General features: G+C 45.0%; 3 protein-coding genes across 9 annotated transcripts in view; 1 reads left to right on the top strand and 2 right to left on the bottom strand.

Annotated features, from left to right (window-relative positions):
• Positions 1 to 403, bottom strand: part of LOC109372736 (60S ribosomal protein L27a-like) — a 1,195-nt gene extending 792 nt beyond the window's left edge. Inside the window, exon 1 of the mRNA XM_019626161.1 lies at positions 5 to 403. Within this exon, the coding sequence (XP_019481706.1) occupies positions 5 to 373 (369 nt within the window). The 5' untranslated portion in view covers positions 374 to 403. The remainder of the gene's footprint in view (positions 1 to 4) is intronic.
• Positions 404 to 1,965: 1,562 nt separating this feature from the next.
• M6PR (mannose-6-phosphate receptor, cation dependent) lies at positions 1,966 to 12,672 on the top strand. The gene is made up of 7 exons (XM_019626184.1): positions 1,966 to 2,171; positions 6,860 to 7,039; positions 8,252 to 8,418; positions 9,613 to 9,722; positions 10,004 to 10,134; positions 11,355 to 11,481; positions 11,947 to 12,672. The coding sequence occupies exons 2-7, from the start codon at positions 6,861 to 6,863 to the stop codon at positions 12,067 to 12,069; spliced, it is 837 nt and encodes a 278-aa protein (XP_019481729.1). The 5' UTR covers positions 1,966 to 2,171; position 6,860; the 3' UTR covers positions 12,070 to 12,672.
• Positions 12,270 to 24,647, bottom strand: part of PHC1 (polyhomeotic homolog 1) — a 41,285-nt gene continuing 28,907 nt past the window's right edge. For 6 of the 7 annotated variants that reach the window (XM_019626180.1, XM_019626177.1, XM_019626176.1 and 3 more), the window contains 9 exons: positions 22,685 to 23,180; positions 19,665 to 20,470; positions 18,978 to 19,125; positions 18,417 to 18,628; positions 17,307 to 17,421; positions 16,525 to 16,633; positions 16,168 to 16,318; positions 15,521 to 15,752; positions 12,270 to 14,562 (listed from right to left, as the gene is read on the bottom strand). In XM_019626180.1, the coding sequence (XP_019481725.1) occupies positions 14,408 to 14,562; positions 15,521 to 15,752; positions 16,168 to 16,318; positions 16,525 to 16,633; positions 17,307 to 17,421; positions 18,417 to 18,628; positions 18,978 to 19,125; positions 19,665 to 20,470; positions 22,685 to 23,180 (2,424 nt within the window). In that variant the 3' untranslated portion in view covers positions 12,270 to 14,407. The remainder of the gene's footprint in view (positions 14,563 to 15,520; positions 15,753 to 16,167; positions 16,319 to 16,524; positions 16,634 to 17,306; positions 17,422 to 18,416; positions 18,629 to 18,977; positions 19,126 to 19,664; positions 20,471 to 22,684; positions 23,181 to 24,647) is intronic. The other variant, XM_019626179.1, reaches the window with a different exon arrangement.

The raw sequence follows: 24,647 nt of genomic DNA, 5'->3' as shown, positions 1-24,647 counted from the left end.
TCACGATGACAGGCTGCTTTGGGAGCTTCCCCTTTCCCGGAACTTTGTAGTAGCCCGATTGCACCACATCAATGATAGGGGCAGCTCCAGTCTTGTTTTTGGCAGCATTTACCCGTGTCTGCTCACTGACCAAGGTCCACAGTTTATCAAGGTTGACAGTTGGGCAGAAGCTCTGGTTCCTTTCTAAATGGTAATGCCTCATACCAACTTTCCCAAAGTAACCTGGGTGATATTTGTCAAAGTTGATCCTGTGGTGATGCAGGCCACCAGCATTACCTCGGCCTCCTGGGTGCTTCCGGTGCTTGCCGATGCGGCCGTGGCCGTGGCTCACGTGACCCCTAAGTTTCTGGGTCTTCCTCAGTCTGGATGGCATGTCGACAGCCGGGATGAAAAAAAAAAAAAGCTATATTAAATATTTTTACAGGAAGGAATAACATGTTCATGAAGGATATACACAACTTCTTGGTGGGTTTATGGATTTTTGTTTTGTTGCTGTGTTTTGTGATTACTTTTATTATTACTAAGATTACTTTTATTTTTAAAAACTCATCTTTTAATGTTCTTATTTTTTTTCTTGAGTATACATCCAAACCGAACCCAGATATGATTACCACCCAGCCTGAAGTGAATATATCAATTAATAAATAAATGCAGGATCCCATACAGTCAGTGTAATGTAGTGCTTGAGAGTACGGACTCTAGAGACTACATGCCTACATAACTAACGCCTAAATTATGGAGCCTAAATACTGACTCCATAACTTAACAGCCGTGGGACCCAGGGCAAGTTACTTATCCTCTATCCGCTTTAATTTACTCATTTGTAAAATTGGGATAAGATACTTCTTCATTAAGGTCAGTGTGAAGATTAAATTAATTCTTTTTAAAAGCTCTTAACAACAGTGGCAGTCACCATAGAGCTATGCAATTTATTGTCGGATTTAAAACACTGTACTAGCCCTGGTGAGAATGACGAACCAAAATCCAGTCCCTATTCGTGAAGAGAGAGGGAGAACACCCAAAAGCAACATCCTAGTCAAAGCCGAACGAAATCGGGCTAGAGTCACGTACAAGCAACAAGCGGACATTCAGGAATGATTAATTCTGAAGACAGTGAATCCGGGAAGTTACAGTAAGGAGCGACAGCATTTGAACTGAGTTCTGAGAATGAGTGGGCCTTCAACAGGTGGCTAATAAGACATGAGGGAAACCACAAAAGATCTTAGCAAAGGCACAAAGTCTAAAATTGAGTTGTCGTTCTCCAGGACACCAGTATGGAGCGAGCAGGGGATGAAGACGACACGTGGCGAACAAACGTGGTTGCCGAGTGTTTATCACGCAAAATGCCACGAGACGGAAGGGGAATGATAAAAACAATAATAGTGACAATAACAACACACCCCAAGGTGCTCAGCTGTAAAAAAAGGAAAAGTACAAAGGTGTCGTTAAGAAAGCCAAGTCGACCGAGACCTAATCGCTCTCCACGGTCCTCTAGGCGCCAACGCTGGCGACAGCCAGACTCGGGCGGCAGACGGCGAAACAGCGCCTCCCGCAGGCGGCGAGCCACGTGGGGACGTACCGGGAGCAGGAGACCCGGCGTGAGAACTACAACTCCTACTAGGGCCGGGGGCTCAGGCCCCTTTCCGTATTTCCGCTTCCGCCGCCCTCCCTCTTCAATCGGACCCACCCGGGAGCGGGTCTGGCGCGTGACCGCGCGTGACCCCTCGTGACCGGCGCCCCCGAGCCGAGAGGCCCCGAGGCCGTACTGTGGGACCCATTGGTAGAAAGGCAACCCGAAAAGGCGGACCTGAACTTGAAAACCTCGGGAGTGATTGGAGTTGATAGGACGAGGGCGGAGCCTAACGCCCGCCATTAGTGGCCAATCAGTGTCCAGGATGATCCGGGGACCGGGAAGGGGAAAGGGGCGAGATGGTTCTGTGGTCACATGCTGCGGGGTCTAGTGGGAGGAGCAGTTGCCCAGCGGCCGCCTGGCGCTTCCTGTTTCCGGTTCCTGGAGTGGAGCACCGCGAGGTGACGGGGGGAACGCTGGCTGTGACACGAGCCCTGGGACCGGGCTCTGCGGCTAGCCCCTTGCTGGCCCTGCCTCCCAGCCCCAGACAGGTGCTCACCCGGGGAGTCTGAGCTTTAGCTGCTCCCTTTGCCCGTGACACGTGAGTATGAGGGGCTGGTGAGCGCTCGAACCTCGGCGTCTGTGACAGGGGCCGAGATCGTTAAGTCTCCCTTGTCCAGGGTTCTAGCCAAAAATCCAGCGGAGGAGCCTTAAAGCAGAAGGGGGCGGAGGCGTAAGGGCGAGGAGTCACAGAGCCCCAAGGGTAGTGAAGGAGAAAGGACCTCCAAGATCAGAGGGGATTTACGTGTATTTGGAAGGCAGGGAAGGGACGGTCCCTAGGTGTGGAGTGCGTTTGAGGTGTCACTGGATACCTTAGAAGGAATTTTGGACTGCATCGCAGAGGGAGGTAAAGTAGCATCATTTGGAGAGGGTATGGCCCTGAGCAGGTGGGAAGTTAGGAGACTAGAATTTTTAGATCCCTGGAAGTTTAAGGGGCGTGAGTGTAGGGCATGGAGAAGAGTAGTTAATGGAAAGATTACTGCTGTGTTCCTCTTTGTAGGGAGCTTCTGCCCTTGGGACATAGAACTACTTTCTGAGGTTTTTCAGCACCGGGCCTTTTAGCTAATGAGGACTCCTCTTCTTAAAAGTGTAGGTTGCTGGAGACAGGAGAGAAGGGCTGCTAACATCAGAAATGAGTCAGAGAGATGAGACTGGAAATGTCATTGAAAAATGGAAAATGCTCATGGCTATTCTTGAAGGATGGGGAAGTGAGTGGTACAGAGACCCAGTGATGTAAACTGCTTCCCAATTCCCGGTTTAGTCATTGGTAATCCCACTGCAGAAGAATTTTTTAGCTTTACCAAATAGGCCTATCATAGAACAAAAAAATTGAAGAAGGGGCCTTCAAAATCTTACAGTCCTGCCCCTTGTTTCCAAAGTATCTAGACAAACTCTTGCGCCTTGAGAATCTAACTGTAGCCCGTTAAAAGGGGCTACCCAGCCCTTGGATTTCATACTCTTCCTAATGCATTTTTGCACCCCTGTATTTATCAGAAATTTTTCAGCCAATATCTTTATGTCATGAATTGTCCAGGCTGCCGCACTAACTTCATACATGATTAATACTTGTATAATCTAGGGCAAGTAACTTAACCTCTGTAAGCATCACTTTCCTCATCTATAAAATGGGAGAAATTATACCTACTTTCCTGGGTTGTGAAGATGAAGGAACGTAATCTAGATAAAGCACTCAGAGCACATGCCGCTGAATCAAAGAGAAGCGGCTCCAGCATATAGGCAAACTTTAAGCTGGAAAGAGAATATAAATTGATTCTCATCCTAACTGTTTGAACCAATAAGCAAATGAAAGCTAGCTCAACTCAACAATGCAGACTGCAGAGTATTTAACCCTTCATTCTTTCCCAATTTTGTGAGATTCTCTAATTTGGGAAAAGAAATCATCAACGTTAACCCACAAGGAAAAACTTTGAGGCCAAAAAACACAGCCTTCTGTGTGAGCATCCCTCCAGAAAAAGGCCCTGGGAAAAAAACCTTGAAAGGCCAGAATGTTGAAATTTTAAATTAGACCCCAAGAGAATATAAGGAAAATAGCATGCTAAATCAATCTAATAGAAAGAGTCTCATTTCTTTTTTGTAACTGATCTGGTCAAGTTGTGTGTTGAGCAGTGAGATAACTTAGGGAAGGTAGGAGTTTGAGGTCTGATTTCTTCATTCCACCTCCTATTCAATGAACTGTTGAGGCATCACTTCTTGCTCTGTCAAAAAGAAAGCAAATCTTTGGCTGCATACTCTGATCCCACAAAAAAGTTGATGTGAAAGGAGATAGATATACACGTAGTGAAATGTAGACCATGAGCTCTGAAGCCAGACTATCTGGTTTACTCTGTTAGCTCTGTCTCAGTTTCCTCATCTTAAAATAGAGACAATAACTGTATTCACTGCATAGGGTTGTTGTAAGGATTAATTAATGTATGTGAAGTGCTTCAAACTATCTGGCAGAAGGCAGGTAAAGTGTTTCCTATTGATATCTTAAAGGTGTTTATGGGGGCCTCAGACTTTATGGCTGGCTATAAGTATTCTGTGGAAACATCTTATTAATATTACTATAGTGAACTAATGTTTGGAGTTCATAAAGTCAGGCAAACAACTTCCTAAGCATTTGTTATCCTAGTGGAATGTGGGAAACAAGGTCAAATTTAAGTTTGTTCAGGGGAGTGGAGAAAATTCATTCAGGGCTCAGGTTCCATTTTCTTATCTTTAAATTTTGGGGTACCCATTAAATTCTGCCTATTTCGAGTTTTACATTCTAAAAATGCAATGGAGTCGGTGGACAAGCGTGGGAAAAAAAGAGTATTGGAACCAAAGTCCAGACTTGTAGTATGGAAGCATTTTATTATAAGGGAGAAAAGTTTGGAAGAATTAAATCTTTGTATCAGAAAAATTAGAGCTGGCCGAGTGGCATGTTCATTAGGAATTGGCTTGGGAGCGCGAGCTCTGAGCAGCAGGGCCACCGGTTCGGATCCCACTTGGGGACCAGTGACGCTGCGCCCTCTACAGCTAAGATGGTGAACAACAGCTCGACCTGGAGCTGAGCTGCCGTGAGTCGCCGGCTATGGCGTAGGCTGCAGTTGGGCTGTACTGGGCTGCCATGAGCTACCGTGAGTGGCTGGCAGCCACGAGAGCTTCCGTGAGCCGCTGTGAGCGGCCGTCCAATAGCCAGCAACTGATCTGCCTCACCTGGGAAGAGCGCAATGATAATACCAACATGGACCAGTGAAGGACGTCCTCCACAACTAGACTGAAGAACAAAAGGACAGCAACTTGTCTGTTCCCCTTCCCCGATTCCCCAGTGCTGTTCCATCCCCCAATTCCCCAATAAAATCTTTTAAAAAAAGAAAAATTAGTGATAATGTTAAGAAGTAAACAAGTAGCAGTGGTTTGAGGGTCATTAATGATACCAGAGTGAAGTCTTTTGAAAGGGTATTCAGTGTGTCCTTTGTAGGGAAATGAATTAGAGAAAAGAAAATGAGTTTGGGAAACAGAACCATGTGTTTCCATTCCTAGAGTAGTACAAGCAACAGGTCAATTGGAATTACTAAATTGTAAAGTGACTTGGTGAGTGCTAAGGGTTGTCAGCAATTTGGAGTGTAGAAAGACAACTATACTTACTGGAAATCTAGAAACTCTTGAAATTCGTGACTTGTGGAGCCTGAAGCGGGTTTTGGAAGACTCCTTCAAACCACTCATTTTGACCTAGGGAATTTTCTTCCTGTAATTTAAATGATTGAATTATTTTTCAAAAATGAGACGTTAAAGTAGATAAAGTCGTTGTGGGTTGCTGCGGCTGCGTTCATCTCTGTTCATCATTCTTATGAATATGAACGAAGACTGTTGGGTGCTCCTGTGTATTGTTTGAGAGGTTAGAGCCCACAGTATTCAATTCTCTTTCCCTATTTTTACATTTTCTTAATAACTTGCAAATAGACCCTATTAAGTCTTAAGTTGTAATTTGCATCTTATCTTAGGGAGGGCCACTGGTTTAAGAAGTATTTATGAACTGCCCCTGCACAAGTTCCTCAGCTGTTCATTTCCTGTGTTTATGGCAAGTTCCAGGCAGAGCTCCCATCCCTCTGGCCTCAGCTTCTTCCCTTTAGTTATGTGGCCTGCAAAGTAAGGAAGACAAACAAGCAGACAAATAAAAACGGTTGATCCGGCCAGTAGCATATGCCTGTCTCAGAGATTAAGCCATGCAGTCTAAGGACGCATGACTGGTACAGTGAAACCGCACAAAGTTTACACTATTAAACTTTAAATAATGAGAGATCACAATCTAACTTTTCACCAAACTAGAAGGAGGCAAGGATGTCTACACTTGGGCTGTCATAATTAAGTAATTGTTTTTTTGTTCTTTCCTTTCCCTCTTCTCGCCTCCATAATGTGTTCTGAAGGACTCACCTAAGAATTAGACTAAAGGTTATGTATTGTATATATATGAGCTTCCTGATACACGTGCTCTGGGCACAGAGATATTAAAATATACTATTTGTCGCATATGCCAAAGAATTCTATACTTTCTGCATAATCAAAATACCATTCATTGTTGGCACCTAAGTATTCCCTAGGCCGTTGGTTGGTCCTTTTGACCAACCAAGGCCGTTGGTTGGTCCTTTTGACCAACCAACGGCCTAGGCAATGAGTCTTTTTCCTAGTGGAGCTGAGTCTAGAACAAAAAATGAGTCTTTCTCCTAGTGGACCTGAGGAGTTGCTAACCTGCCTTGGAAGCGAGGTGTTCTTGTTTTATGAACACCTTGAAAAAATCATCAACAACACCTATAGACACTAACTCTTCGCCAAGGCCAATGCCGTTCTCTTTGTTGAATGCACATGTGCCCCTGTCCTGAAGGGGCACAGGAGATGAGTGATGGTATCAGGCAATGGAATCAGCTAGGAAAAGACTGTCAAAATAAGTTTTAAAAAGAAAAAGAGAAACCTAGAGATTTGAAAATCCAATTCAGAATATTAAAGGACAGGGAAAAGTAACTTGGGTAAGAGCTAAAAGCTTGAAATGGACAGACACAAGAAAATAAAACCCAACTTCACAATAAAGAAGAAAACTGGCTAGTGTAAAATACGAGGTGATGGGCAGAAGATAAAAGGATTTTTAAAAACACCTTTTGTTTATTACACACTCATATGCGTTCTCTCTTTCCCTTCTCTCCTGCTCCTCCCCGCTTCCCCTTCCCCAACACACACACTGTCCCCCAAAAGGATGTTCCCCATCTACAGCTGCTGGAGGACTGGATTACTGCTGCTGCTACTCCTGGCTGTGACAGTAAAAGAATCCTGGCAGGCGGAAGAAAAAACCTGCGACCTGTTAGGAGACAAGGGTAAAGAGTCGGAGAAAGAATTGGCTCTACTGAAGAGGATGAAACCACTGTTTAACAAAAGGTAAATGAGAAGAACCTTAAAGGACTTGAGAAAACAACTTCATTAAAGAATCTTTTTTTCCTCTTACTGATTTTATTTTGGTATTACTATTGAATATGAAGGGAATATGTGTATAATGACCTCTTTATCTGGGATAGCGGTGCTGTCTTGCTTTCTTTTATGATACAGAGAAATTCTCAGCCCAGTTTTTAGTAGCATTGTGCAGCTCTCTTATGCAGAACAGCTACTGTTTCCAAGACTGGATCCAAGAGACAGCTTGTAGGAATTTTTTTTAAAAGCATTATCTGATGCCTCCATATAACTAGGACTTTAGAAGTATCAGATGAGCATGTGTAGACCTATACATGTTATCAGAAGTGTCAGGAATCTTCAGGTATATAGATCTGATGTTCTTTAAGGAACAAGGGAGTAACACATGAACATAGACCCTTATTCACAGGGAAATAGTAGGTAACACTTTAGCATAGCCTAGAGCAGGTTTTCTAGGATTATCTAGACCAGCAGTTCTCAACCTTTCACAGGGGTCACCTAACACCATCGGAAAACACATATTTTCGATGGTCTTAGGAACCAAGACACCACTCCTCTACCTGTCTCCATGCCCACATGCAGATACGTCCACATGCAGATACGCCCACATACGAGTACCCTGCAACCCCTGTGAAAGGGTCGTTCGACCCCCAAAGGGGTTGCGACCCACAGGTTGAGAACCGCTGATCTAGACCAAGGGTCGGCAAACTGCAGCTCACAAGTCACATGCGGCTCTTTGGGTACATACATGTGGCTCTGAAGTAAAATTGAAAATGAAAATAAAACTATCATGGTTTCATTTATAAAATTTTTAAAGGATATTATTCACATAGTGGTGATTTCATTTGTTTTATGGCTCTCAAATAATTTTTAAATTGTTGTGAGGGACAGGATTGGCTCTTCCGTCTCAAAAGTTTGCCGACCCCTGATCTAGACTATGTTGCTGTCTGGGATGGTGTATTTTAATCAGTCTTCATCAACAGTTAGGATAGTCTGGTAGGGTCATGGATGTCTCATGATTCAATCAATATCACTCACTATTCTACTTAGCTGTGACCTCAGATAAATAAATTGAATACACCTTTTTTTGGGGGGAGGGTAAAAGAAAGAGGGGTTGCTCTTCCTTAAGGCTGATAGCCAGTAACTCTCCTCTTCCTTCTTTCTCCTCACTTCTCCTTACAGCTTTCAGAGCACTGTGGGCCAGGGTACAGAAACGTATGTGTACATATTCAGGGTGTGCCGGGAAGCTGGCAACCACTCCTCTGGGGCAGGCCTGGTGCAGATCAACAAAAGTAATGGGAAGGAGACGGTGGTGGGGAGACTCAACGAGACTCACATCTTCAATGGAAGTAAGACTCTGCCTATTGACTGATTAACTGATGCCACGTCACTCCCTCTGACAATCCTGTATGTCTTTCCCAGTCTCTTCAGAATATCTCCTGGTATGTGTGGTGCAGCACACCTGAGACTAGAAACCACAGGAGACCTAGTTCCACAGCTCCTCTGGAGTCAAGGCTCACGACATTTATGTGTTTGTTTTAAAGTTCATGAAAAGCTTATGCAAAAAAGAAGAATCTAGCTGGAATTGTATAGCCTGGAGTCCCTTCACTACTTAATGAGTTTTTCATGCTAGGCTTCAAAGTATCAACTGCCACCATTTAATTAATCAAATTCATCAAATTTTGCAAGAGATCAAGTTTTACAAACCAGTCAGTCTACAAAAACTTCCCTACCAACTTGTGATAAAGATGGTGACAGTATTTCTCAAAAGTCACAATCTTACTGCTAGAAAGGACTGAGCACCTATAGCCCAATTCCTTCCCTTAAGCAGATACATAACTAAAGTATCGCCCCAGTGCAGATTATTGATCCTACAAATAGTATAAGAAAAAGTAACGTGAAGGATTTGGGGTTGTGGGTCAGAAGACTGGATTTTTTACCCAGATCATTGTATTTACTTGCCCTGTGACTTTGAAAAATAATTTCACCTTTTTTACTTTGTTTTCACATATGCAAAATTGGAAGCAGAATCCTTACCTTATTCACCTCACATGACTGTTGAATCAAATAGTTTGAAAAAAAAAATTGAACACAGTAAATAAAAGGAAAAAGAAATGCCCCCCAATCTTAAAAATCATCGACTTTGAATTTATCTGTGGCTAATTTAAATCCTAGGCTTTCCCCTGCCACCCAGTAGTTGTAGGGAACCTCTTTTAATATTCGCAGGTATTCGGCAAATGGGAATCATTGTTAAGGTATAGATCACAATCGTTCTTGCACTATCAGTTCCCCGCCTCTAGTGTAGAAAATTAAGATTCTCATATGACTATCTGAATCTTAATTGTCTTAGTAAGGGAACATAAAGCTGTTGTAAAGAAGCACGTTTTAGCTTGGTATTTCTGGTATAGAGAGCCCATACTGATGACAGTTATTTTCATTAAAACCAATTTCACTGAACTCCCCAATTCCACTTTCCCATAGTAGCCAGGTCTGCCTCTGCTGTTCTCCCACCCCAAAGCTCCATTTTCCTTGTCCCTCCTCAGGTAATTGGATCATGCTGATCTATAAAGGGGGTGATGAATATGACAGTCACTGTGGCAAGGAGCAACGTCGGGCAGTGGTGATGATTTCCTGCAATCGACACACCCTAGCGGTGAGGCAACCTGGGGTATATGAGCCTAGAGAGGAGATGAAAGGACTGACCTGAGGTGGGAGAGACTCTCCAGAGGGGACAGGATACATTGGGATGGACAAGAAAAAAACAGAAGTTCAATTATTCCCTATGTTGTAGACACCCTTCTTCCAACATACATGAAAATAGGTTATCGAACTAAGAGAAAGCAAATGTTTCTTGGGTTTTGTGGGCTTTTTCTTTTTTAAATGGAGTCAAAAGAAAACACTTGACTACATAAATGTGTTCTGTCCTTTCATCAGGACAATTTTAACCCTGTGTTTGAGGAGCGAGACAAAGTCCGTGAGTGTTTCTACCTCTTTGAGATGGATAGTAGCCTGGCCTGTTCCCCAGAGATCTCCCATCTCAGTGTGGGTTCTATCTTACTTATCACGTGAGTATTCTTTTTCCCTTATTGGTCCAAGCCTTCCTTTTTTTTTTCTTAAAGATTTTGTTGGGGGATTGCGGAAGGGGAACAGCCAAGTTTTTGTCCTTCAATCTTAGTTGTAGAGGGCGCAGCTAGCTCAGCTCCAACTCTAGTTGCCATAGGGCCACCTGTCGGCAGCTCGCTGCCGCTCAGCTCAAAGTGCCATGTTCAATCTTAGTTGTGGGTGGGTGCAGCCCAACATCCCATGCAGGACTGGAATTGGAAACCTTGTTGCTAAGAGCGCATGCTCTAACCAGCTCAGCCATGCTGCCACCTGTTAGCAGCTCAGTGGCAGCTCAGCTCAGGCGCAGCTCACGGGCCCATGTGGGAATCGAACTGGCGACCCTGTTGCTCAGAGCTCGCGCTCTCAACCAACGAGCCACTCGGCCCACCCACCTTTTTTTTTTTAAACTTGTAATTTCTTGGTTGTATATGGGACCAATTATGTATGTGTTTATGTGTTATAATTGGAGTTGGAAGGTCTTTGTGTGAAAATCCTCTTTAAACTCTGACTATACAAGTTTTAAAACGAGATTTACGTGTCCCGACATCCGGACGGTCCGGTGGGAGAGTGCCCCTTATCAGGGCAAACGGGGCGTGGCCAGAAAGGGGGCCGCCCCCTCACCTGTCACTCAACTGCATGTTCGTGGGGAACCTGGTGCTAAACCATTCCTAGATGACCTGCTTCTGGGTCAGGGTTTCGTATGCAGCAGAGCAGCTCCCTCGCTGCGATCTATTGAAAGTCAGCCCTCTACACAAGGGTTTGTAAAAAAAAATAATAATAAAATATAAATTATAAAAAATAAATGAAAACATGAGATTTAATGTTTTGTCCCCAATAAATATTCACATTGGAGGTGTTTTTCCCTGCTGGAGAGCTCGACAATTATTAATACTATCCCATTAGATTATTAGAACATTTGAACAGAATCATGTATCTAATGATGACTATTCTTGGCAGAAGTCACAGTCTAATTTTTCTCTGAGCATGTTTTTTCAGACTAACAGTGCTCTAATTGGTTGTCTGAAGACGCTACCAGCCCTTTTTCATTTAATATCACTACTCCTTTTTTCCCCGTTTTACAGAACAGTTTAGGAAGTAGCTAATGATGACTACAGAGATTATCCTTAGTATCTGAGTTTTACTATTTCTTGGTTTTTAAGTATAGATCTTTCTTTCTCAATAGGTTTGCGTCACTGGTTGCTGTCTATATCATCGGGGGGTTCCTCTACCAGCGACTGGTGGTGGGAGCCAAGGGAATGGAGCAGTTTCCCCACTTAGCCTTCTGGCAGGATCTTGGCAACCTGGTAGCAGTAAGTAACCGGGCAGCTGGCTGAGTCTGTAGCCTGCATACAGGGTTGAGTGACCAACCACCTGGTTTGCCAGACTGAGAGGTTCCCTGAGACACAGGACTTGGGTGCTAAAGCCACAAAGGGCCCAGCAAACCAAGACAGCTGATGGCCCTAGCACTAAGTAACGGAGCCTCTTAGCGCCTGGCCTTGCTAAGACTTGGCTGGAGGAGCAACACTGTTGCTTAGATTTGGAATCTGATGCAGCTGGTAAGGGGCCTGGGTGGAAAGGTGAGGCCTAATTAGAATTTTTCTCCTGTATCCCCCAAATTCAACTTAGGGTGATCTTTGGGACTTTGGGGTTTTCTCTTCATTATCCCTGGAGAAAATTTGCCCTTGCCACATTTTTAGACCATAAATATACTTTGCTTTATGCGAAAGTGAGTTATTCCAAATTATCATTTCCTTCCTTTGCTTTTCTCTCTGCAGGATGGTTGTGACTTTGTGTGCCGTTCTAAACCCCGAAACGTGCCTGCTGCGTATCGTGGCGTGGGGGATGACCAGCTGGGGGAGGAGTCAGAAGAAAGGGATGATCATTTATTACCAATGTGATTGCACTTTAAACGCCCAGCTGCTTCTTCAGTCCCCCAAGCCAAAGCTTCCTCAGCCAGATTTCTTAAGCAGTCTCTAATCCGGTCGCTCATCTCACTCTTAACGTTGCTCTTGGTTTCGTTTGCTTTTGGTTTGCAGCCTCTTCTCACCAGAAACACTTTCCCTTTTTCCGTATTTTCCGTTTTCCCTCTAGATGTGGAGTTGTAGGCCAGAGGTAATAGGGCCAGTGACAAGGGGCTGTGGCGCTCTTGGTATAGGAAGGCGCAGGCATGGTAGTTTTAATGAGCAAAAGCGTGTGGCAGGCTTGCTGGCCCTTCCTTTTTTAAACAGTTCACAAGTTTTTGAGACACTGGATTTGTTTAATTAAAAAAGCGAAGTACTATTATTTATACAAAGTTTGATTGCTTTCATGCTCTCACTCTGTACCCTACAGTAGTCTCCATGAGAATCTGGATGTGATTTCTTGCTGCTTGGAATTACTTTGCAGTGATTACTTGGTTGCAGTCCAAGTACTACCATTTCGTCTGAGCCTAGAGATGAAGACCTGCTTCTCCCACCTCTGGGGTTAGGATGGGAAAATGTGAAATTTCCCAATTAGAGGATTATAAGGTACCATCACATCATTCGTTGGAATTGGAATGACTCTGTAGTTGGAACTGGGCCCTGGATTGTGGTCTTTGGTTATTAGTTCATATGTAGCCAAAATGCCTACTCCAGAAGTCCAGTGCGTTAGAAAGAGAAATTCGAAGTGTCGCCTCTATGCTACAAGAGTTCCGGAAAAGGGAAGTTTGTTTACTTTGTACTGGGATCGCCTCGATGGCTTTTTCCTCCCACTCGTAGTAAAAGCTGGCAAAGCTTTTCTTACTCCTGAGATGTTTCCCTCTACCAGTGTTTCTAAACATGTTGCACTTTCTTCACAGGCATGTCGATTTGACTTTTTTATTTTCAATCTTCTGGAAAGGGAATGGAGGCAGAAGTGGGACCTCTAGGGCTCTGTCATCTCTGCTCTGGGTGTGGGATGCCGCTGCACCTGTCCCTTCTGACTCAGGGAAGTATCTTCTTGCCCACAGCATTTCTGTGTGGAGAGGTTTTTAATCCTCTGAGGTTTCCACCTTTACATTTAGGCCGTGTACCCAGAAACCTGGCCTGATCTTTAATAGTGAACCTGTGCCACTGAAGAGAAACAAGGCTCCGCTGGATACATGAGGATGAAATCAACAGGCAGGGACCTTTTTATAGCCTTAGAGAAAAAAATTCTTTCATCCTTGGACTTTTAAATACTATTGGGATGATATTTTTTCTTTCTAAACAGGGAAAATAATGTTATAAAAGCATCTTTTTTGTTACTTGTTTGCATCCCTGCCCCACACCTATTTTACAAATACAAAAGAAAAAACCAACCATTTTTTTGTACAAAAGCACTTGAAAGATTAAAAAAAAAAAAAAAAGTTGGCCTAGTCATTTGTGTGAAAGACACTGGATTGCAGTAAGCGACAACTGAGACCAATTTTTATCCTTTTACTGAGGAGGAAAAAAATATTTAATATTTTTGTTGTATAAGGAATAGCACCTAAGGCAGGTATTTATACTCCTGACCTCAGCCCCACACACTCCTGGTTTATAAAGCTATAGGACAGAGCAGAGTTGGAACTGAAAAGGAAGGGTAGAAGACAACAGATAGATTGGAAGGGAGCAGGGGGATGGATGCAGAAAGAATGACAACAGCCACGTGTGCCAAACACTTTTAGTCCCTGCAGCAAATCAGAATGATGCCAGCCAAGTCTCTACACTGCCTGGTGAACCTGCTATGGATGCAGGAGAAAATGTTCAATAGTACAGGAGTGACTGACAACAAAGAAAACTGGACCATAGCTACTGTCAGATAATCCAGAAGAAGTACCAGATTTTGCTACTTGTGTCACACAAGCTAGAAGAACCCTACCTCTCCCATTGGGGAGGCACAACTACATTTCACCCATTTCCTTGCCTTAGCATAATGCATATTCCTCTTGGAGAACTGAGACCCTGGTTCCACGCCACTCCAGGATAAGGCTGAGCAGTCCTAGTTCTCTAGACTTCCTCTTTTATAAAGGTTGGATTGGGGAGGTGAGAATTGTAAAGATTTTAAAAAATAAAGTAGAACCCAGAGAAAATGTCAAAGCTCTGCCATGTAGCACCAGCAACCAATTCGAACTTTCCTTCCTTGTCTCAGTAATGCCCTCCACAGATTTACATAATTGGAACAGTTCTTTATTCCCTGTAAAGTCTGCTGGTACCAAGTTACAACCCGGACAGTGGGGAACGTCTGCCTTAGGCTGCTTTGTGCAAGAGGGCCACCTTAAGTCTCTTTGAGGACATTTATCTTGGCGCAGATCTTGAGGGCAGGGCCCAGCTTGATGTTCATGGCACTCATAAGATGTTCCTCTTTAAGTAATAAAAGGGCCTGTCCATCAATCTCCTGGGAACGGAACTCCTCCGCAATCTCTTGGCAGCCTAGAAGGAAATGGTAGGAATATGAGAAAGTATATGGTAGCACCAGAGGAGAGAAGGGGAAAACTAAAGATGAAAAAATGGACCTAGCAATAGTTAATCCCCCAAGTACATGTCCCACATTCAGTAATATAAAGGTCTGAGATGGCAAGCTTTGGGAGCAAAAGGAAGTCAGAGAGCAGCTGGCTGTTTAAAAGAGAGCCAAGGGGCCGGCAGAGTGGCTCAGGTGGTTAAGCGCTCGCTCAAGAGTGTGAGCGCTGAGCAACAGGGTTGCCGGTTCGATTCCCGGCCTGAGCTGAGCTGCCAACAGGTGGCAGGATGGCTCAGCTAATTAAAAAAAAAAAAAAAACAAGATAAAGGAAGAACAACTAAGTTTTCAACCACAGAAATAACTTAATTTGAATAGCTTGGAGAAAAGGGTGGGAGCGAAGATATATACACGTTTTCTTTTACACTTGAAAGAGTTAAAACGAGCCTTTGTGACACTTTTAAGGGCACAGAATTCAGACAAATAGCAAGAAGCGCAGGGTGATTTTCTTTTTCTGGAGAAAACCATCCCTTAGAACTGTTTATAAATAATCCTGCTTTGAATAGCATAGGGTAACAATGGCCCCGTAACTTTCTAATCCCCTTCTTGATTGAAAAGTCTTCTATCCATGGTGGGTATCATAATCACACATAACAAAAATACTTTAAAAATTATTGGTAAGGAATATGGTTGAATCATAAGATGAAAATAAAACACTGAAATTACTGACATGACAGGGCAGTCAACCCGAAAGGAAATTAGGCAACGAGGCTGTAGGCAAGTAACTTGAATAAATATCCAGAGTAGAGCATCGTACCATACTCAAGCCTCTACTTGCTTAAAAGTCAGTTATGTTCCCTGTTACCAAGGCCCATGAGGGATGACCTAAGGAAAAGCATATAGGTGCCCAGGGTTCTGTTAGACCCTCAGTACCTTGTAGGGAGGCGATAAACTCATACACTTCCTCTACACTCCAACGGCTAGGATTACTGGACAGGAACACCGGGTTGATGCCATGTAATTCAGGTGTGGGCGGAGCTGTATTGGGGTTCCCCAGATCTCGTTCTCCATGCCCAGCTCTCACTGATAAAGGCCCAGGAGATGTTGGAGAGAGTGCTTCATCATAACTGGAATTATCTGAACCCCGGCTAGAGTCCTCTTGACCCTATAAAGAAAACCAAAAAACAGGTAATGAATAAGTTTCCTCTCCCCTCTCCAACCACCCTGGGTTTGGGTTAATATTGGGTATAGAGGAAAAACTGATCTTAACCACAGGTGAAATAATTTGTGCTTCCTTTGCAAATGCCTGAATTGTTTGTACTTCCTTTGCAAATGCCTAAAGTCAGCAGTCTATTCTCAAATGCCTTTCAAGTATAAACGATCCCTTTCTTGATTCTCCCCTTCTACCAACAATTGTCCTAGATTTTCTCTACTCAAATATAGTAGAAGGATAAATGGACACATGAACCAGTAATCGGGTGAGAGGAGACAAAACAGGTCAGGATCTCGGAATTTTGAGCTCTGGCCTCATAGTCTGTAGGCTCATTTTAAAGGTAGCTGGTGCTGCGACAGCAGCTCACCCGATGGCGCTTGCCCTGGATCTTGGCACGGGCGATGTCAGAGGAGCTGCGGCGGGGCCCACGCCGACGAACACGGGCATAGCTGGCTTCTTGGAACTCTTTCATTTTTTTCCTCTTCAGCCGGAACTGGTGGCTACAGCTCACATTATACCTACAGGTCAGGCACATACATACAGAATGTCAAAGGTGCTATAGAAGACTACCTTGCTGCCCTGCGCTAAAGGTGAACTGATATTTTAAGAGCTGACTTGGGGAAGAATGAGAGCAAAGGGAGGTGATGTGGAGTATCAGCTGTGAGACGATCTTAGGGAAGGGACCTGACATTAGATGACGGGCAGGAAGGGGTGCCTGCAGTACCTCTTAGCACAAGTCATGGAGCAGAACCTCTTGGAGCCACGGAACTGCTCTGCGGGGGCGTACTTCCCACAGTACTCGCACTTCAGGAGGTTCGCCTTCTTGTCCAGCTCTGAAAAACACGGCACCACATGACAGCCGCCATCAGTGTCTGTTGCATTAGGCCAAGAGCTGCACTCAGTTACTCTCAGGGTTTGTCCCCAAAGACCTACACCACCTAACAGAGAATCCTTAAAACATAAAGTTCAAATTCCAAAACTATAAAGGCATGTCCCTCAAACACAGCAGTTTTCCTAATCTTAAGCCACACTATTTCCATTTTAATGACAAATTTTAGCCTAATTCATACTCTCAAATTTCAGACAAGACTGTATTTCTGAACAGGAGAGCAGAACTAATTATGAACACTAATGCTTACAAAGATATCCCTCTCCCACAAAGTTTCCAAAAGCAGGAGTGGAAATGTAAGCAAGAATCTTGAATATAGATGATAAAATCTAGAATAAGAACTGGAAATTAAGAAATATCCTATTTTAGATCATCTTTGGAAAAATATATCCTCATAGTAAATAATTCAACAGGTTACTTTAGCTTGATAAAATTCCCTCTAATCCTATGGAATGCCTTTTGTGTGACTACATATTCTGATACATGATATGGTTTCTGTGTCTGGATGGACATCATATCATCCCTACTGTCAACTGATAATTACTATTTTACACTGAGTCCTCAAACACATCTCCATGAGCCTCCTTCCCCAGACGGGTCTCTAAATGAATACTTACCGGCAGATGGGCTGTCCCCGCCCACGGGGCCACCTGACTGATTCTCATTCAGCCCTGTTGGGAGGCCAGTCTGCAGTGGCTTCTCAGACTCTTTCAATAACTGAGAACAACCCACCTGTCCCAGAGAAAGTTTACAGTTAAGTTAGCCTGATTCCTGTATGCTTCCCTACAGCCTTCCCCAGCATTTCTCACCATCACGGCTTTGCCTGGATCTGAGTTAATGATCACATCTGGTTCAGAGAGAATCATTTTCAATATGGCAGTCAAGAGTCTCTAACTGGCTTTCCTCACATAAGCCATTGGAGAACAGCGTCCTGCTGTGGCTCCCTATTTTGTCCTTTTCCTTCCTAAGTTGAGGGACTGCATAGGAGTCAAGATAGCTGCAACTTATGCTACCTAGAAAATCCATTAACTTTTCTACCGCAATTTTCTTCATTATAAAACCCAGTTTGTCTAAACATTACAGCTTTAAAAGTCACTTTCTGGGCCGGCCGAGTGACGCGGTGGTTGAGCTGGCTTTGGGACGCCAGAGGGCCCCGGTTCGGATCCCACATGAGGGCCAGTGACACTGCCCTCTACAGCTAAGATGCTGAACAACAGCTCAACCTGGAGCTGGGCTGCCATGAGTCGCCGGTGACGGCGTAGGCTGCAGCCCCTGTGGCAGTGGGTTGCCATGGGCTACCGTGTGTGGCCAGCAGCCGTCGTGAGCGGCTGTCCAGAAGCCGGCAACTGATCTGCCTCGCCTGGGAAGAGCGCAATGATGATGCCAACTTGGGCCAGTGAAGCAACGTCCTCCACAACTAGACTGAAGAACAAAAGGACAGCAACTTGTCTGTTCCCCTTCCCCCAATTCCCCAGCGCTGTTCCCATACCCCAATTCCCCAATTTAAAAAAATCTTAAAAAAAAAAAATCATTTTCCTCCTTTTCTCCCCTTCCTAACATTTTCATTTTCTAGTCCTTTTCTCTTCCTTTGTTTCTTTACAACTCACCAAATAAACAGCAGAATTGAACCATTCTCTAATAATTAAATAGTTCTGAGCCTTTTTAGTGGAGACAACAGTCAGACCAAATCCCCACCTGAAAGTCCCACCTTATGGCCCTGCCCTCACCGGGAAAGGTTCTGCTCCTTCCTGGATAACGAAGCCTTCGATGATGTGGGTGAGAATCTGGGGCTTCACAATGGCCTGTGGGGGTTTTGAGTCACCCATCTGTCTTGACACCATGGCGAGTGTAGGAGGTGGTGCTGATGGGGCAGGAGCCAAGGATACTAGTTCACTGCTTGGGATATTAGCATTCACATTGGTCACTGGATCAGCTTTCTCTGGAAAATAAACACAAATTCAGGAACAGATATGGGATAACAAAACTGAACCATCTATTAGCCGAGCCAGCGTGATCTTCCACAATAATATTGAGTTGTCGGAAAAGTCATGACACATTTTTGCAATGAAAGACATAGAAAAAATACGTCATGATTTTTCCGACAACCCAACAACCCAATATATATCCACCTCTGCTCACCCTGGATTCCCTTTTTTTTAATCTACTCCTTTGTCCACAAGGTGCAGGCCTATATTCTACTGAAGCGGATTTATCTTTTAGTTCACTCACTCAGAGCACTTCTCTAATCTTTGTGCACTCCAACAGCACTGCAGAAGTCAGTCTCTCACCTCCAAGACTGCTCTTCTCCTCCATGGCCTTTGGGCTCTCTGCTACTGGAGAGGCCTTGGCAGGAAGCACTGAACCCACTGTGGAGACATCGTCTCTCTCCTCCTCACACTCAGCCTTGCGTTTGACGCCCAATGTCTGGGCTTTGCCCTAAAAGGTAAAGAATAGGAAAGAAATCAAGATTTATGAGTGAAGGATAATAAAGAACCACAAATACCCCCATATTTCAGAGAAAATTTTCTTAGTTCCAGATTCCCCAATTTTGTGTACTTCCCACGGTACATTAAAACTCCTGGTCATCCCCAAGAAGTTTAACTTCCACATCAAAAGAAAACAGCAACATTACTTAGTCCTGACCTAGATCTCGAGACCCTGGATTCGTTATGGCCCAACCAAGAACTGTTGTTATTTTAATGATTGTTTAGGTACTTAAGCAATCATTGTTTAATGATTGTAAAGCGACCTGGGTCTAACTTAGTACAGATCCAAAAAACCCAGAATGACTTCAGTAGCAGATTTAGGAGTATGAATTTTAGGTGTTATATACATTAACATCTCTCTTTCTTACAAAAGGAGCAAATAAATACCTTCTCAACTCTTCAATCCCCTAAGTTAAGCTCTATTTCTACTCAGCCCCAGGTTTACTCTCAAGACTGACCGTGCCCTCAAAACCACCAGACATCACTCACCGGCAGGTGTACAGATTGCATGTAGAAGGCAGCAGGGACCTGGGCTACGACCGGTGAGGAGGTGGTAGCCCCACCCTTTACCACATGTGCTGTCCCCTGCACAGGAGCAAGGGTCATCCCAGAGGCCAATGTGGCAGGGCACTCCTGCAGCGCACCAGGAGCCTGGGATGAAGGTGGCGAAGAGGCCAAATGGGCCTGCCCAGGCTGCATTGTACCTGGCATCCCCCGGGAAGTAGGCACAGCAGCTGCCAGCTGTGCCAACCCCAAAGCCTGTGCCTGGGCTGTGCCAGGCTGTCGGGTGCCCACAACTTGCACAGGGATATGGGGTGGTGGTTGCTGTGTAGCTGACATCTTAGCAGCCCCTAACTGCGGAGGTTTGATCGGTGCTATAGGTGGTTTGGACTGGATGGGGATGGGTGGCTTGGGAGTGGGGTCGGGTGGGAGGGACAATGGTGAAGACTGAAGCATGGGCTGAACAACCAGGGTTTGGGCTTGCTGCTGGGACTGGGAAGGTGGGACCTGCTGAGTAGGTGGGACCTGTGGAGGCTGAGGGGCAGAGAGAGCTGTGGCTTGCTGCTGCTGCTGTTGCTGCTGCTGCTGCTGCTGCTGCTGCTGTTGCTGCTGCTGCTGCTGCTGCTGCGCCAGCTGGAGGTGTGTGGCTGTGTGGAGCAGCTGAGACTGACGGTGCTGGAACTGCTGCTGGTGGTGGATGGCAATCTGCTGCTGGATGACCACCTGCTTCTGCTGGAGGTGGATCTGCTGCTGCTGCTGGATCAGGGAGTGGGGCTGGATCTGTGTGTAGGTGGCTGCAGGAACCAGCCCAGACAGAACAGAGAGGCAGAAGATCAAGAAATCATCACCATTATCCATTAAAGGTAAAATCAGCTTGCCAAGGTGTATCTAGTTTTGGAATCACACAGTGAATGGAAATCTAACCTGGAAGGATATGAGAGATCACCTCATTTGTATTCTTTCCAGAGTCAGACACTACCAGATATTACCAACAGTATCTCGTCTTAAAGATCTCAAGGAAAGAGCTCCCTTACTCAATCATTTAAATCCCAGTAAGTTCTCACACTTATCTAACTTTTCTTTTCTTTGCTATACTTTTTTTTTTTTTTTTAAAGATTTTATTGGGGATTGCGGAGCGGAACAGCACTGGGGAATCAGGGAAGGGGAACAGCCAAGTTGCTGTCCTTTTGTTCCTCAGTCTAGTTGTGGTGGATGTCACTTCACTGGCCCATGTTGGTATTGTGATCACTGCGCTCTTCCCAGCTGAGGCACACTGGTCGCTGGCCCTTGGAGGGCCACTCACGGCGGCTCATGGCAGCTCACGCCTGCTACCGGCTGCTCACGCTGGCTGCCGGCCACTCACGGTAGCTTACAGCAGCCCACTGCAGCAGGGGCTACAGCCTACGCCATCGCTGGCCACTCATGACAGCCCAGCTCCACTCGAGCTGTTGTTCATCATCTTAGCTGTAGAGGGCACAGCGTCATTGGCCCTCATGTGGAATCCGAACCAGGGCCCTGCTGCTCAGAACTGGCGCTCCCAAGCCAACTCTTAACCAGCGCGCCACTCGGCCAGCCCTATTTGCTATACTTAAATCCTGTTACTCTGTACTCAGCAAAATGAGCTGACCCATCCTCTATATCAGGGGTCGGCAAACTTTTGAGACTGAAGAGCTGCCAGGGTCAACAAACTGCGGCTTGCGCAAGCCACAGGCTCTGAAGTAAAGTTAAAAATGAAAATAAAACTATCATAGTTTCATTTATAACATTTTTAAAGGATATTATTCATATAATGGTGATCATGTAAAAATATATTTGTGGCTCTCGATAATTTTTAAATTGTTGTGAGGGACAGGATTGGCTCTTCCAGGGTTTGGCAAACTTTTGAGACGGAACGTACCCAAAGAGCCACATGTGGCTCGCAAGCAGCAGTTTGCCGACCCCTGCTCTATAGGATTGGACTCTGAGTTCCTCAAGGCTGAGTCCCTGTTTTATTCATGCTTACCCCCCTAGAACCCAGCCCAGCTCATTAGAAATACTTAATAGTCACGGAAAGAATAAATGTCCACAGAGGTAAAAATAGCCACATCTTCCCATGAATGTTATGGTTGTTACAATTCATGGTTGTTTAGGTCCCCACCTACAAGAAGTCTCAGGAGTCAACTGCTGTAGACTCTGATTTTACCCAGCTTCCTCCTCTGTAAACTGAAGCTGACAATCTCACCCCTCCATACTCCACCAGACTGTCCAGAGAACACAGGTGATATGCAAGCACCTTGGAAACTGAAGTGCTATAGTATGTGAATACTAAGTTATTAGCAATACAACTGATAATTCACTCTTTACTTTTTGCGAGTATATTACCAAATGTCGCAACAGCTAACATGGTAGAAACAAGGAGGGCAAAAATAAACATTGCCAAGTAAAGTGCACATATCCTACTATGTCTCACCACAGACTGAAAGAAGTATAAACTATTTGGGGTTATTATATTACTTACTCTTTTTTATCCTTATTGACACAGGTTGACTGTATTAAACCTTGGCTCTATTTGCTAATCCTGGCGCTCTAAGAACTCACACCGTCTCTGCTCTACTCTGTGCCAACTAACCACCACTAAACATACATGAGGACAGAATTCATTAGGCTAGTAAGCTCTATGAGGACAGGGAATCCGTTTTCCAAGACGTATCCCTAGCACATTCTAGAACACAGTGGGCAACTCAGTAAGAGCTGGGTAAATGAATGGGGAGCATGAGTAAACTGAAGAGCTCAGGGCCGAAGAAAGAGAGGACAAGGCAACTTGTACAGTGATTGCTGCCCGGTGGAAAGAGACAAGATCTGTCACCTGTCCTCCTGTCTCCCTGCACTGACATGATCAAGGCTGATGTGACTCTTTCTTTCCACGACTCCAGGACAAAGACAGACAGGAGAAAAGGGAAAGAAATGTACTCTGAAGATTTCACACAAGTTCTGAGAGAATAATGACCTTATGAGAAGTGACCACTTACCTGAGCTAATAAGGGTCTGGCTGGGAGCAGGTGTAGCTGTCCGTGTCAGGTTCATGCCCACATTCTGCGGACCAGTCCCATCTGCTTCTGCCTTCTTGGCTGCCGCGCTTTCTGCTTCTGTCTGGCTGCCCTGACTCACAGTCACTGTTTGGGCTGCAGGCAAGGGCTGCACCACTCCTGTGCCCTTCCTGGGACAGCTCCCACCACCACCCATTCCTGAGGAAGGCAACTGACCCAAGCCCCCAGGTGCCTGGCCACTTCCACCTGGACCCATGGACCCTTGGATGCTATTCCCGCTGCCTCCACCAGCTTGACTAAGGTTGAGGGACTGGCCTGAGGCCCCAGAGGAAGACTGAGCCACAGCTAGGGCCTGGCCAGAGGCCTGGGAGAGGCTAGAGACGGGGGAGGCTCCAGGGGGAACGGCCTTCTGAGTAGAGCCTTGCATTTGAGGTCCTTGGGCTGAGGCCTGTTGGTTCCTCACAGCCAAGTTCTGCACCTGAAAGATGAGAAGAAAAGGGTAGACTGAGAAAAGGGGAACAAGAGACACCAAGGTCAAAGGTTTCCATGACTGATTCAGAAGCAGCAAAGACAGCTACAGAGATTCCACAACCCACCTCAACTCATACTCCCACCTTTACAATTATGTAGAGGGTGCCAAAAAAATGTATACACATTTTAAGCAAGGAAAACTGTATTAAAATTGTAGTAATATATAATGATAACAAAAAGTGACTACAACTCACGTTTGACTTCTGTAATTACAAGAGGTGCTCAAAGTGGTTACCATCAGCATCCAGACACTTCTGATTATGGTGAACTACTGCTTGAGCAACATTGACCAAAGTATCCACTTACATACATTTTTTTTTTGGCACCCCCAGTACATTAAAGGCCTTCCAAGGAAGAACTCTTAAATCAAATTTTATTTTTCAGGCTCCTTCATTCACTATCAAATCTATTATTAAGTTTGGTCATTTATTCCTTCAGAATGTCTCAGATTTTCCTTTCCCTCTCCATTCATTCATTTGACATCTACCAAATACCTACTAAGGCTCAGGTACTACATTGGATACTGGGAATGCAGGGATGAAAGACAGTCCCTGCTCTTAATGAATACGTTCTACTAGGGAAGAAAGACAAGAAAATCACCAATAACCGTATTATACCACACAAAGGTATGCACAAAGGGCTATGGGAGCACAGAGGAGGAGGATTAACTCAGACTGGGTAGATTATGGAAGACTTCTTAAAACAGGTAATGTTTGACCTGAGGCCCAATAGGTAACAGTGAAGGTGACGGTTTGAGGACACAGGTAACATTTGCAAGGCCAGTGAGCCAAGCAAAGATAGCTTTTTTGGAAATTATAAATATTTCATTATGTTTGGGATGAGTCAGAGGGAGTGGCAAGAAATGAAAATAGGAAGGTAGGCCGAGGCTGGGGAGGTAGAAAGGTGCCGATGATCATGAAGGACCTGGTATTTTAAAATAAGGAGAATCTGAACTTCAGTTTGGAAACAGAAAATGTATCTGCCTTCTTCACTGTTAAATTCCCAGCACCTTGCACAGTGCCTGACACACAGTAAGTACTCCAAAATATGAACAGAGAGAAGGAATAATGAGCATTTAATTAAATATTAAAAATATTAATCAGAATAAACATGATCAGGGCCGGCCAAGTGGCTCAGCTGGTTAAGAGCTCGCTTGGGAGCACCAGCTCTGAGCAGCAGGGCTGTGGTTTGGATCCCACATTGAGGGCCAATGATGCTCGCCCTCTACAGCTAAGATGGTGAACAACAGCTCAACCTGGAGCTGGGCTGCTGTGAGTCGCCAGCGACGGCATAGGGCTGCAGTGGGCTGCTGTGAGCTACGTGAGTGGCTGGCAGCCAGCGTGAGCGGCTGGTAGCCGGTGTGCGCTACCGGGAACCACTGTGAGCGGCCGACCAATGACTGGCGACCAACTGC

Source organism: Hipposideros armiger, unplaced genomic scaffold (assembly GCF_001890085.2).
Source record: "Hipposideros armiger isolate ML-2016 unplaced genomic scaffold, ASM189008v1 scaffold_662, whole genome shotgun sequence".
In the NCBI taxonomy this organism is placed as follows: domain Eukaryota; kingdom Metazoa; phylum Chordata; class Mammalia; order Chiroptera; family Hipposideridae; genus Hipposideros; species Hipposideros armiger.
This window is presented reverse-complemented; position numbering and strand designations above follow the sequence as displayed.

Excerpts from the sequence above, each read along its gene's own strand:
- M6PR (XM_019626184.1), top strand. The coding sequence starts at position 6,861 with ATGTTCCCCATCTACAGCTGCTGGAGGACTGGATTACTGCTGCTGCTA. Across the intron at positions 9,723-10,003 it reads GCAATCGACACACCCTAGCG|GACAATTTTAACCCTGTGTT; the intron begins GTGAGGCAACCT and ends TCCTTTCATCAG. Across the intron at positions 10,135-11,354 it reads GGTTCTATCTTACTTATCAC|GTTTGCGTCACTGGTTGCTG; the intron begins GTGAGTATTCTT and ends CTTTCTCAATAG.